The 14,883-nt window shown below is 36.4% G+C and overlaps 1 protein-coding gene across 7 annotated transcripts in view; it reads left to right on the top strand.

The window, feature by feature from the left end:
* OXR1 (oxidation resistance 1) overlaps positions 1-14,883 on the top strand; it is a 260,194-nt gene that overhangs the window by 206,723 nt on the left and 38,588 nt on the right. For all 7 annotated transcript variants that reach the window (XM_056482982.1, XM_056482986.1, XM_056482983.1 and 4 more), the window contains 3 exons: positions 1,214-1,366; positions 9,514-9,698; positions 12,939-13,729. In XM_056482982.1, the coding sequence (XP_056338957.1) occupies positions 1,214-1,366; positions 9,514-9,698; positions 12,939-13,729 (1,129 nt within the window). The remainder of the gene's footprint in view (positions 1-1,213; positions 1,367-9,513; positions 9,699-12,938; positions 13,730-14,883) is intronic.

Here is a 14,883-nt window from a genome sequence, read left to right as displayed (position 1 = left end):
GACCCCATAGTTTTCAGTAGGAAGGCATATGTAGAAGGATAATTAATCTCCAGGAGGTTTGTTTCCTAAATATACCTTGATTAGTTTTTTCAACAGAATTCAGTTTAGTGTTTTGTATGTTGTTTTGATTTTTTGGTTGATCTGTAATGAAGGTTGAAAGATGCTGGCAAAGCAAAATGAACTGAAAACAGTTGTGCATAATGTTCCTAGATATGATTAAAGTCATTTATCTGCAATCTGTACTAGTGAATAGAAGTGAACAGAAAAGCAGAAAAACCAGGGGAACATGGGAGTTCCTGTTTTCTAAAAATAGTAATATTCTATTAGTAAAAAAAAAAATAGCAATTATGTATGAAATGGAAGTCTTTAGAGGTGGGTGAAGCTCCAAAACAGGGTTCTGTGCCTACAAAATAGGCTTTGGTGAAGTCTGTCTACTGTTCATCTTTAGTTTGAAAACAATGTTTTTTGTTGTCTGTCCTGTCCCTGGTAGGGTTCCATGTTCACTACTTAGTTGGATATAGTAGACAGTGAGGTAGGTAGCTCTTTCTATTGTCTTCCTGGGGAAATCTTAAAGGAAATCACCTGAAAGTTAAATCCAGACATGTGAATGACAAAGATGGTTGAAAACAGTCAGAGAGAGTTTATCAAGGCTATATCATACCTGACAAAACTGATTGCTTTCTGTGAGGAAATGACAGGCTCAGCAGATGAAGGGGAAGAGTAATGCATGCTTCTTACCCTGACTAGAGCCAGGCACTTGGCACTGCTCCTTGTTAAAATACTGGAAAAATGTGAACTGAATGGGTGGAGCAGAACATGGGCCAGAAAAATTGCTGGGATCATTGTGTTCAAACTTACTCAGCATTTGTGTACGTGATTTTTTTTTTTTTTTTTAAAACAAAATCTTTTGTAGAATCATAGAATAGGTTGGACTGGGAGGGACCTTAAAGATGTCCTTCCAGCCCCTCTGCCATAGGCAGGGACATCTTCCACTAGACCAGGTTACTCAGAGCCCTACCCAGCCTGGCCTTGAGCACTGTTTGCTGTGGTGATGGAGGTGAGTTTCAAATCCTTGAGAGTCACTATTGGGGCAGTTCTTTTATAATCTGCCCATCAGATTATGGTCAAATTACACAGCAGAAAATCTCCAGAAATTGATATTTTAAAAAGTAAGTTGCTAAATTCTTCTTTGCTTCTTTGTATTTCCTTTCAGGATTCAGATGGAGTCCAGCAGAAGGAGTCAGCTGTTTCACCAGCACATGCATGTGTTCGTCCTTCGAGAGTGGTATCATCCACCTCCGAAGAGGAGGAAGCATTTACAGAGAAATTTCTAAAAATTAATTGCAAGTACATCACTAATGGCAAGGTACTGAAACATTCAGGTTTTACTGTTACTGTATAGGATGTAATAATAAAGCATGTTTAAAGTATAAACCTAGAGTAGATTTTAGTCAGGGATGAATACATGAATCAACTCACATGCATATGTTTATATAAGTATACTGGTTGTTTTTTTACCTACTGTTTCCTTTGGATTCTCCAGGCCTCTTGTTCAGGACATGGTGCAAGCAGTTAATAATGTGACAGACATCCCCAATGCTGTACTGTTACATAATTCTTTTATGTTGAGGGCATGAAGTCTGATTGTTCTGATTGTCTGATACTTCTGTTAGTGTCTCTTGTAAGTAATTTTCTTTACTTACATTGGAGAAAATCATGCCTTAAACTGTGCTAAGAAAAAAAGTAGGAAATAGGAAAATACTAGGAAATACACAGTTGTCTAGCTTTGCTTCCTTTTTGAAATCTTTTTAAAGCAGAACAGGGCAAGCAGAAGAAACCAGATTCTGCAAACAAGTTCTGTATTGTTTGCCATTTGGCTTGGTGTGGCATGGTAGAAACCTTGATATTGTTTTTTATTTTGAAGCAGTTACAGTTCTCTCAATAACATCATAACACAAAACCCCTCCAAGTTAGTGACACTTAACCTCTGTTCAGCTCATAAGTTCACAAGTCTTGCACAGACTTCTAGGGACTGAGGTAAAGTGTGTTGACATTATCTCAGAACACTTTGCCAAAAACCAAAATTTATTGCTCCCATACCTTGCAGAAAAAAATACTATTAGACACTTTATCTATGAAAAATGCCTTCACTCAATGAATGCAATAAAATTCAAAGTACTTGTAATACCTCCTCCATTGCCTGAAGTTCAGGTATGTATGCAGAGCTACCACTGTTTCTGTGTTGTTCAGCAGTAGGTTTGCAGATAAGGTACACTAATGATAAACAGATTAAAAAGAATCTCCAAAAACTGCCATTTTTGGTTTTTTGGCTGATGGGGAAAGGATTGCAAATCTATATATGTCTAGGCTTGAAGCCTTTTGGCAATATATGTATATTGACAAAAGCCACTTGTTAGAAGTTGGTGAGGTAAATAGTGGAACAGCTTTTTTCTTTTTTTTTTCCTTTGTTCTACTTTGCAGGTGATTTTCTTCATTCATTGCATTCATGTAGGTGAATTTTTTAGGCACATGCTTACTTACCAGTTTTAAGTACTGTTATGCAGAGGAATTGAGAGCTGTGAGCCTTTGTTAGAAATTGGATATACTGGAAAAAATCTGGGGTTAAAATTTACAGCATATTTATGTGCTGTAATTTCTCTTCAGAATATTACAGGGAGTATTAACAGCATCTGTCTTTGACTTGCAGTATTACAGCCTATTTTCTAAGAGCTTCAGGGAGAAATCTATTTCTAAAAAGTTGTATAACCCATTGCAGTGTCTATCCATATTTGGGGAGGTGAGTGGGAGAAAAATGCATTCTGACTTGCTCAGATCTGAGTGCCAGATCTTGTAAGTTTAGCATGTAATTTAGACTTTGTGCCACATATGATAAGAATGTCCTCTTGAATGTTGTCTTGCCTCTCCTTGATACATTTTCTCATGATGCAGGATGATAAACTTTCAAAAGCTTTCTGGAGAAAGCTCAAATTTATCCTCTGCTTCTGAAAGTGATTTTTGAAGCTCATAGTTAGCCATTCTTTAGGGCTTAAGCTGTGATGTCTGTCATCGCTGTGGCTGCTGTTTGTAAACTGAAATGTAGTGAAAGCCTGTTTTTCAGTGTCTATGCAAAAAGGCTTTCATTAGGGTAAGATTCTCATTTCTCATTTTTTGAGACTGCTTATTCCGTGTATGATTTGAGGTGGGTTTAGTCACACTTGTGACTTTCTGGACAAGCACAGAGGAATTCTCTGAGGAGCAGTGATTGTAACCTGGAATGCTTGCTCTGTTCATTGTACTTGCTCTGTGTTAACTGGTTATAGCTACTGATAGAGGCCTGTTGAGCACAGTAAGGGACAGGGTCATGTGAATATGCCACATTCTGTACAGACAATAAATCAGTGTAACCAGTATGCTGCAGTCACATCTTGACTCACTGCTTCCTGCTTATGTAGGTGTGTCCTGTCTTACTGCTGCACTGTTGGCTTCTGCTGTAGAAAAGTGTGCTGCTCTGGGGTTTTCTCATTTATTGCACTGTTCCTTGAGGCCAAAAAAAAGGTACTTTAAAAAGTACCCTGCTTGATTGTAACTGAAAGTAGTAAGGGGTGTTTGGAATTCTTTGTTATTTTTGCTAACTTGCTTAACTGTTCTGAAGTGTAGTAGGTGAAAGAAAATTACTAATACTGAGGCTTGAAAAACACCAAACCACTGACCTGGAAATGAAAGCACACATTTATTGTTCATTAAGTGAAGAGGACACTGGCGAAGTTCAAAACTTCTACAAGAAACAAAACATAAATGTTATTTTCATGATAAAAGTTTCATAAATCATAAATTACAGTTTTTATTCACCCTTGTGTGTTCAAGAATGTAATGGAATTATTTATAGAACTTATTTGAAAACTTCTTATTAGGAGTTCTTTCAAACTTTCTTAGAAGTATTTTACTGAACTGCCTAATCTTAATGTATGGGCTCTACAGTGGGGTAGTGTAGCTCTAAACCTGCCTTTATAAGGATTGTTCAGATTTCCATTTCAGGTATTGCTTGGGAGCTGGAGCTTTCATTTCCTGAGGTGTAGGGAGTTTTAATGTAAGAAGACAAAACTGATTCACAGCTGAATATCTGCATGTGCAGTTTAATCTACTTTCAACATGTATATTTTTATATATCTGAGTTAGTATTTTCTGGACCAGCTTTAAGACTCAAGGGCTCTATTTTTTTTAATAATACAGAATGTCCATGTGGTTTTTAGTAATAGAGTGGCTTAGCATTTCTCTTTGAGGATCTTAAATCTGAACTTCACTTGAGCAGAATTTTACTTCATGTCTTTAAAATCTATTGTGTACAGGAAACTTCACTTCTACAAGTGATGTTTTGGGGGGTTTTGTTACAGAATCAGAACTTCCTGTAACAGTATCATGTTGAACTACTTAGTAGCTACATGCAGAGTCTAATTTGTATTTCATTTTCATAGAGAGTACTTTTAGTTTACTCTCAACTACTTAGTAATTGTGGTCCAAGAGAAACAAGTCATTGGTTATTTTGTGGAGTTGTCCTAAAAAGCTGTTTCTCAAGATTCTGTAGCAACAACTGAGCTGTTTATAGTTGTTAATTTTTAAATTTTTTCCCCCAAGGACTAGAAAATTAGGAGATTAAACATCAGTATACTGGAGCAGTTGGTAGTGTGCATGCTGTTGTCCAGTGTTTTTGCTTGAACTCTGATTTGCAAACCTCACTCTCTAACAACACTGTTAGTACAAATAATTCTTGTGGCTGTTTTGAAAAATGGAATTTGTAAAAAATAAAGTCAAAGAGCTGTTTCTGAAATATTTAATATTTAATTTATTTTAAATGGATCTGGGCTGAAGACCCAATGTGATAGTCCACAAAGGAGAAGCTGGGTTCATCTTCTTGTCCTAATATTGGTAGACAAGGACATAGGGCTTTGTTTTTTCACAAATAAGCCCCCATGATATTTTTCACTTTGAAGAGTATATTCACACTGAAAATATTTTCAGTAGATCTACCAGATCAGAGAAGGATCTTGGGAGCTTTCTGCTCCAAAAGCAAGGAACCACAGCAGTTATATGGGGAGGAGACTAGGCTCTCAGTCATCATTGGTGTTTATAAGATAGCAGGGGCAGTTAGCTTGTTGGAAATAACTTACCAAGAACAGCATTGCAGGATCATATAGGTTGGAAAACACCTCTAAGGTTGAGTCCAGTCTTTCCCTGATCACCATGTTGCCAATTAGACCATGGGTCTAAGTGTTGCATCCAATCATTTTTTGAATCTCCAGGGATGGTGACTCCATCACCTCCCTGCATATTCCATCCCAATGCTTAACAATCATTTTTGTGAGGAAATTCCTCCTGATGCCCAGCCTAAAATTCCTCTGGCACATCTTGAGACCATTTCTACTTGTCCTGTCCCTAGTTGCCTGGGAGAAGAGGCCAGTGCCCACCTGGCTACAGCCTTTTCTCAGGTAGATGTACAGAATAATAAGGTCCCCCTGAGCTTCCTCTTCTCCAGGCTGAACAAGCCCAGATCCCTCTTCTGGTGCTCACAGGACTTAATCTCTAGACCATTCACCAGCTCGATTGGCTTTTATGGACTTGCTCCAGCACCTTGGTGTGCTTCCTGTATGGAGGCACCTAGAACTGAGCACTGTATTTGACATGTGGCCTCACCAGTGCTGAGTACAGAGTGACAATCACTGCCTGGTCCTGCCAGCCACACTATTGATGCAGAAATGCTCTAGGTGTTTTTTCTGGTGTCACCTTCATTACTTATTCCTGGGTATTTTGAGACAACTGTGACCTCTGCTGCCATAGTGCATAACTGTGTATGAGTAACCAGAAAAGTAGTTTTAGAACCTTAAATCAGTGCGTGGTAATTAAATGCTCTGGAGTTCATTATTGCATACTTGATACAACAGTTGTATATATATTTTAAGAATGCTAACATAAAAATTTGTCTAATCTTTAATAGCAAGCCAGTAAGGAAACGAAGTTTCAGGTACATAAAGAAGCAATTTTTTTTTTGACTTATGCAGAGCTGTGGTGTTAGCTCTCCAAGGCTGGAGTTGCTGCAGTTTCTATCTCTCAGGGAGGGACTAGCGTAATGCAATGAGCAGCTCTTCACCAGTTGGCTAAAGGCTTGTGTGCTCCCACTTGTGTGTTTTGTTCTGCTGTTACCCTTTGTTCCCAGAATCAATTGCACTTGGTTTCTGTCCACGCTAGAAACAACATCTATTGACTAATAGGTTTTAAGGAAGCTTTTACTCCTGCAAACAAGTTAGAAGGTAGTAAAGACAGAAGGTATTTGTCCTGTACAAGCCACAGAAATTGTAAGAGAAAGCATCAGAAATGTTGGCTTGTCTGAAAAAGAGTAATTAAAATCTGCAGCCAAACAAAATGTTTCTTTATCTAGCTCTTACCTGAGCGTTACTTAGCTACCTAGGTTAACATTTGGTGATCCTTGGAGGTAATAATGAAAAGTGACAAAAATACTCATTCTAATTAGTGTATTATTTGGAATTTACTTCATTCATTAGGAGAAGCAGTTCTTTTCTAGGAAAGTATCATAAAGTGTTCATGTAACTGTGGACCATGTCTAGTAACTTGTGAGCCACAAGTGTTGCATTATGTTTTTTAAATAGATAAAAATGAAATAAGTCATATTTTAAGATGCTATAAATCCATTGTTCCAAAGATATCTCTATAATCTTTCACTTCCTTATAGTAATTGCAAGTGAAGTGTTTGATCAGCTATGTCGTCAAATACAGATAAAAATCTGACAGGTCAGAGTGTTTAATTTTCAATTTCTATTGCTGTAGTAAATTTTACATGGAAATACTTTCTAATTAATTTTCATGTTGAATGCCTATCTACCTACTGGTGTTGAGGGTTTCTTTGGTCAAGATAAGCTTTTATTGTTTCTAGCTATGTCCCTGAGGCTGCAGAGGTAGGCTTTAGGATGTTCCATATGTGCAAAGGCTATGTCAGTGTATCGGTTTGGGATTCTTTGCCATTAGATGGATCATTGTCAGAATTCTCTAGGAAGCTTCTGTTTACAGTGGGAGGTCTCTTAAGATTGTTTTTATGTAGTGAGTAGCCTTGCACATGCACGGATTTTTGTCCTTAATATGATGATGTTTCCTTAAGATACTAACAAGCCTGGCTTGTGGGCTTTGGGAGGGGTAAGTTGGTGTTTTCTTAACTGCTAAAATTGAGTTTGAAGCAGGACAACTGAAATGAGTGGCTGATAGTTCTTCATACAAGTTGTTCAGATGATGTCACTCTAGTATTCAGATAAGCAATGTCAAACATACAAAGCTGTTTTTTCTTAAATCAATTTTTTGCCTATGCTCTCAGGTGAAGCTGTCTTATCTGTGCTCTTGAAAGCAAGTTATAAAGCATTGGAACTTGTTGACATGAATGGTATCTTAGTTATGACAGCATACCCTTTGACAGAAAAATATAATCTCTTTATTGCCTCAAAAGCTTTAGCACTTCCTGTGTACTTAATTTATCAAGGAAAGTCTATATGATAGTGAACAAATGAAGACAATATTATTCTAGAAATTAAGAGCTCTCTAATGAAATCAATTACTGGTTTTTTCTACTAAGTAATATGTAATTGTGGAAGTTGGTGTTGAATGCTTAAATCTTTCAGATAGAGCAGTCTTACAGCCTTAACCATTTTCTCTTCAGCCTGGCTGTGTTGAAGATCTGCATGCAGTGTATGGGCATAGAAAGAATAGAACAGAATATTTGGCTGGAGGGGATCTACAATGATCATCTAATCCAACTGCTATCAAGACTATGACAATTTCTGGGTCAGATCTAGAGAGTATTAATAAAATTCCATTTTCATGACCACTAATGAAAGCGGTCAGATGTAGAAAAGCTGTTGCTTTTTTGTTTTAATTATGCACTGAATTTACAGAAGTTGTATTTAAACAGAAGCAATAGTTCTTCTAGTAGACTCATTGACTTCTGCAGTCATGTTAAATTTGTTTTCTAGACTATATAGATACAAAAAAAAAGTTGATTTCTCTTGACAGCTGTCTTCTAGGAGGACAACCTTGAAAGTCCATTTCCTCAATACAGTGCTAGAAAAGAAATGCCCATAACAGTCATGTTTCAGTACTTTGAACACTTTGGAATTAATGTAAATGTCTTCTGCTGACTTCAAAGTCTTCAGCACATGTGTTGCACTCTAAAAGATGTATGTAAAATCTGATTAAGCAGTGAACAACTAAGACTCAAATACAGATGCTTGGGCTGCTTTTGAGACACGTCTTCATTTTTCCTTTCTAGAAATAGCATTGGTCATTATTGTAGACTTTAATATTTTTATTTTCGTTTGGATTTTTTTATAACTTGCACTTTTCTTTTTACTACTTGGGATCTTTTTTTTCCTGCTCATCAGCCATCATGTGGGAACAAAATTTGAGTTAGGAAGAACTGTATCTGTGTTTGTCCAGTGCTAATGTCTTCTTGAAACAAAATTGAAAACAATCTTCTCCAATACACACTGTTTATAATAGTTGTGAATGTTTTATCAGTAAGATAAATATTTAATTCCTTCAACAGCACGTGAACTGAGTTCTTGCATGAAAGTTTGGCATGTACAGATTTGTTAAGTCTTTGGGAGTCAATATCTGTAACTGAAGTATTCTTTAGCTCAAACTCTACTGACAGTTAAATGAATTTTTATACCAGGTGATTGTTGTTTGCATGTGTTTTTAACTTCTTTGTTCAAAAAAAGTTGAGCATATTATAAATTAACTTTGTTTTTATACTTGTGTTGTATAAGAACCTACAATTCATAGTATGAATATCAACCTCAAAGTTTTTTGTAGGTAAAGTTCAAACTCTACTTTCATTCATGTACTGCAGCACTATCATTGTAATTAAAACCTTCCAAAGTTTCATCTTTGATAATCTTGAGTATTTTTTATTCTAGTTTCATTCTGTAAATGTGTTTATCCAATCAGTCAATGTGTCCATTAAGTTAGAAGCGCTGGTATCAGCCTGTCTGTTACTTTTGTGTAAAGCAAGTTAAGATAAATTACAGGGTTTGAAGGTCTCTCTAAAATGCCAGAAAGTGAGAGAGAAGAGTTAAGAGTCTAGTTTTAGGCAAAAATTGCTTTCAAAACTACCAATTAAGCCCTGTGGTTATCTGGGAAGCATGTCTCCTTATCTCAGAATGTATTCTTGAGTATGTAAGGGTTTCTCTTACTTTACTAACACCAGTTATTGATTAGTTGTGAGGATTAAAACTGTTTGTTTTAGGAAAGCAGATGGTATTAACTTGCTTCCCCAGAAAAAGTTACAATTTATTGTGTTTAACAGTGGCCTAGAAATATAACAGGTTGCTTAAATATAAATTAAAACTGGCTTTATTAAAAAAAAAAAAGAGACAGCACCTTTTTCCTACTGAAAAATGAAGAATAAGCTGGAATTTGAAGAAGAAAAATTACCACTTCTTTTCCCTCTCATTTTAGGGTACGGTCAATGGTGTGCTGCTAGTGACGCCAAATAATATAATGTTTGATCCTCATAAAATGGATCCTCTGGTCCAAGAGAATGGCTGTGAAGAATATGGCATCATGTGTCCAATGGAAGAAGTGATGTCAGCTGCTCTGTATAAGGAAATTGTGGACAGCAAAATTAAGGAGTCATTAAGCATGTAAGATAGAATAGTATTTGTATAGCTTTAAGTAAATCTGAACTGTAGCCATGTAGTTGACCATACAAAACTAGCAAGCCAGTATTTTCCTTCTTTTTCTTGTTAGGAAAAAATATCAAATTTTGGCTTGGAAGATCCTATAGAAAGTTTGCTTTACCTTCAGGTCTCACATCCTATATATGAGACAGGATAAAACTTCTCCTGTATACATGGATTCTAATTTCCTCCAGTTGTCTTTTATAAAGATCTGTGGTGCCACATAATTTCCTCTGCCCCTTCCCCACTGTGGAAACAGTAATAGGTGTTGTTTGTTCTTCAGTAATTTAAAAACTGGTGTTCACAATAATAAACCTTTGGCAATTTTAGGTATAAATTTTTATTGTTTAGCATTTTTCACTTGCTTCTCAAGTTGCTCTGACAAATGGTTTAAATTAATTTTTTGAGATTTGTGTGTATTGGCCTAGGAGTATATTTTTTTTTCTCCTTTTATAGCTAGGGGAGGGACTACACAGTGACTTTTAGATGTAGTCTTTTTTTTTTTTGGAGTAAATGGTGAATTTGGATTGGTGAGCTCTAAGCACTGGTGTTTATTGCAGCAGGCATTTAAAATCAACTCAAAAAGCGTTATGAGAAATCTTTGTTCTGTTCTCTGATTTTTATGCTGAGCTTTTATATTGTCATCAGAAAAAGATAAATTCTGTCTTGAAAACCAAAAAGGATTAAAAAAAATCATGCCACCTTTACCTATCACAGCCCATAAAGCACAAACATTTGCAGACTGGCTCGATTATCTGGCTGCAGGGAAGTGGGTTTCTTTAGCCAAGAGAGTATAAAGCTGTTTGCTTGATATGTAGCACTATTCCCTACTTAAAATAGTTGCATTTTGTAAGATACTCAATAACTTACCCTCATACAGTTCATATAGGTAGTACCCTAAGATTATCTGTGTTGATAATTTTAACTATATGGGCACTTGGAAGTAGTAACTTGCCTCATACCATCTTTAAGCTCTGTTTTGGCATAAACCTGAGAGAATTGGTATCTTTGCTGCCTGATGTCACGTCTCTGTTGAAAGGGCAGCTGAAGTACATGTTGCTACAGTACTTTTGGGGCTTTTGATGTAAAATGATGATGCCTTCAGCATGATTTCTTTCTGGAAGTTTTTTTTCCAGACTGAGTTTTTAAAAGTTCTCAGAGTTCCTATTTTAATTGATATGCAGTAGAAAGAATTAGATTACTCTGTGCTTGGATCATGATATTGCAGCTGCAAAGCAAGTATTTTTCTAAAATGTTTAGTTTGTTAATGATTTAATAATGCTGTTGATTTTGTGCTTCTGTAGCACATGCATTTTCTGTTTTGTTTATAATATGAATGCATATGGAATTAAAATGTCTGCTAATAAAAGGTCACACTCTGCATTCAGAGACCTGTATGTCCAATTTGATTTATCTTTCTTGTCAGCTTTATAAACTAGTGGGTGGAACACTAGCTGCTAGCATTTTCTTCAGTCCCTGCATTTTTGTGCCTTAGCTAAGTATGAAGTATATTTGTAAATTTGGGGGAAAACAAAAATCAAATATTTCAAGTCTGTAAACAGAAGTCCTAACAGCTTCCACTAGATCTGACAAGACCCAAGTGTCTTGTGGTATTTGATACTTAAATCATGTTTTCTCACTTTTTTTTTCTGCATGTTCCGCTGTTGTAGTTAACCTTCTTCCACTCTCCCAGTTTTTCCAGCTGTCAAACCTGCTTAAACTTGGGAAAGCAATCTTATTTTCATTATTCAGACTGTTGATATGGAAAGTGGTCATAAGCCCAATGGATGCTTTGGTTCTTAAAACTGAAATTTTGTGCTGTATGATTTCTATATATAAGCCACAATCTATGCTGAAACTGGACAAAAGATGTCTGATGACATGGAGATGTTCTATGGATTTCATAAACCTTACATTGTGCTTGTATAAGAGCACCTATAGTGAGCATAATCCTGAAAATTTAAAGAAATGGCCTAGTCTAATAGGTAATGAATTCTAAAGCTGAATCCACATGCTTTGTAAGCAAAATTACTGTCAGCTAAAGCTTAATACGAGTTTCATGTTAATGCTTAAATAAGAGGGTGCATATGCTTTGCAAACATTATGCTGGATTTTAGTAGCATGTCAGTAATATGATGCAACTGAATATAAAGTTTTGTGACTGTGGAGTGAATTTATTGTCCTTCAAAACAGATTAATGTACAAGGTTTTTAAAAGCATTTAGTACTGGGAGAGTTGGTGTGTTTCTGATAGCAAAGAACTTGACATTGAGAACTCTAGTCAAGAGTACATTTCAATATGAGAATTTTTTGTGATGGCTGTGTATTGCCCAGTTTTTTTGGACAACAGAGAAGCTTGAGTTCTGTAGGTCTACCTGAGCATGTTCATAGTACCTTTCTAGTCTTCTGCTTCTAAAAGTAATCGAATTTCTAGTTATTTTATTTTGAAAGACAGGTTTAAGCAAGATCATTTCCTCTGGATGAAATAAATTTTTATGCTTGCCTTTTGTTTTTGGTTTTTTGTTTGTTTGTGGTTTTTTTTGGTTTTTTTTTTTTTTTTACACTATTTATCAGCATCTTCAGTTGTATCAAGTAATTTGGGATTGATTTTGCCAAACAGTGGTAGCCTCAAAGTTAGGTACCTGCTGAAGACACTAAACACTGTTTCAGGTATTTTCTGTGGGTGGAATAGTGAGACATACATTGATGGTTCCTACTGTTCTGCATTTACTGGCCTTGATATCTGAGGTTAGACCAGATGATTTCTGCCATTCACTTCTTACCTGTGAGCTAGATGTCAGCTTTCTTGTAGGATGGGACATGTCTGTACAGTTGTACTGACATCTTGGGGAGACAAAACTTAAGACTGGATGATTTTTACCTTTAGAAGTTATGGTTGTGTGTAGCTTTTTGTTGGTTTTACTTTGATTTTTATTTTATTTTTACACTTTAAGTGCCCTTCACAATCTTGTTAGTTTCATAGGAGAATTTCTTGTGGAAGTGATGTCATGAGCTTGGGAAGTCGCAGCTAGTTATGCTGGCAAAAGATCAGCCATGTTTACCATTATGCTGTCACATTTTATGTTTGTTATTACTGATTATTACTAATGCTCTGAGAGTGTGTGTTTAAGAGCTTGAACAGAAAGAAAAGAGCTTGATACTTTAGAGGTACCTGTTACAACAACATTCTTATTTTGCTCAACAGGGATGTAGAACAGCTGTCAGTAAGGGAACTTGGCCATTCCAAGAAGGCTGCAAAGAGCAATACAGATGACACGGATTCCAGGGTTCGGGACACGGGCAATGACAGTGCTAGTACTGCCCCAAGAAGCACAGAGGAGTCTCTTTCAGAAGATGTTTTCACAGAATCAGAACTCTCTCCAATACGTGAGGAACTTGTTTCCTCAGATGAGCTTCGACAAGATAAATCTTCTGGAGCATCATCAGAATCTGTCCAAACAATAAACCAGACTAGTGCTGAATGTTTAACAGTCATTTCAGACTCAAATGAAGCTGCCAGTGACTTAAAGCCCAGTGCCGAAGTGGTTGGAGATGTTAAACAGTTTGGTACCCACTTAAGTTCAGAACATGCTAAAAGGTCTATAAAGGGGGGACAAGAACCTGGTGGAAATACTGCAGATGTCCTCCAGCAGTCTTTACCAAGATCACAGGGTAGTGAGGAGCACAGCAAGGAGACAGAAGTGGGCAAGGATCAGGGTTCCTCAGTAGGAAAAAAGGCAGATAATGAGATGGAAGAGGAATGTCCGGGTTGTGACGATACCGTGGACTCTCAAAAGCAAGAGACACCCAGCAGAAGGAAAGTAGTGAGAGAGCGAAGTCAAGACTCAACTTCAGAGGCAGAGGTTGAAGAACTCCGCAAGCTCTGGAAGACTCACACTATGCAACAAACAAAACAGCAAAGAGAAAACATGCACCAGGATTCACAAAAGGAGATCAGTCAGAAAGCTGTATCTGCAGGAGATGGGCGGTTAGAAGGTGAGTCAGTGGGCATTTATGGGTACAGTATTATCCTTCAGATTTGCAATGTATCACCCTCCAGTTTAATGGAATTTCTTTTTTTGTTCTATGCAACATATCTCTTCCTGTGCTGGTTACATTATCTTGGTTTCTAGTCTTCAATGAAGATAATATTAAGTTATCGTCAGTGACTTGAAGATACTCCAGTTAAATTGTACATAAACTATTGGAGAAAATTGCTCAGGAAACTGAAAACATAGATAACTGAACATAGATAACTTTGTAGTTCTTCCTTATTGAAATGATATTTATGATCATATTAAATCACAGTATCTTTGTAGAAGATTTGCTAAAAGTGTTCTTTAGCAATCAGTTAGCTGTTGCTTAAATTTTGATCCCAGTGTATATGTGTGTGAATAATTCCCTAAAATTCAATTTGATGTTATTTGTTGCATGTCTGCTTTGTGGTTCAGGTTTATGGTGTGAGCAACAAACACTGGAGTCTTAACCCTCTTTGATGCTTTCAGAGTGTCCTTTCACTTGCATCTGGTCATTCCTTGATGCTGACTAGAACTAGGTTAAGAATCCAAAAAGCTCAGTTCAGCGCAAATAAGGGCTAGGAAACTAGTGCTGTGGTTACAGGGAAGAGCTAGGTTTTATCTCTTGAGTATCTTGATTCTTCTGCAAAGATCAGAGCCTGGGATTATTAGTTGGAAGTTACACTTAAGGTCTGGTAGAGTTTTTATCGTATAGAAATATGCTGTGCCTTTAAATAACTTAAATATGCTTCTGGATGAATTTGATTTTGCTTTCTAAAAAATTTGCAAATTATTTTCTGATGTCTTCCCATCTTACTAATGGAGACAACTGATAACTAATATGTTTTAATTGTGCAATATTTGGGGGACTAGAGAATAATTTTTTAGTGTGTGACAGGCATTAATAAGTGCATTTGAAGGTTAAATTCATTATGTTAATTATTAAGGTTGAAATTATATTGAAGTACATTCTTTGGTTAACAGAAATTTGTCTACACTTCAAAATCTTATATAATAGTTTTTGCATGTTGGATTTTTTGGGGTTTTTTTGATTGGTTTTTTCATTCTTCTTTTAATGAAATAGCTGAATTTGGAAATTTGAAGCAGATGAATACTTGCATCATTCTATGCTAA

The sequence above is a fragment of the Oenanthe melanoleuca genome, chromosome 2 (assembly GCF_029582105.1).
Source record: "Oenanthe melanoleuca isolate GR-GAL-2019-014 chromosome 2, OMel1.0, whole genome shotgun sequence".
Taxonomy (NCBI): domain Eukaryota; kingdom Metazoa; phylum Chordata; class Aves; order Passeriformes; family Muscicapidae; genus Oenanthe; species Oenanthe melanoleuca.
This window is presented reverse-complemented; position numbering and strand designations above follow the sequence as displayed.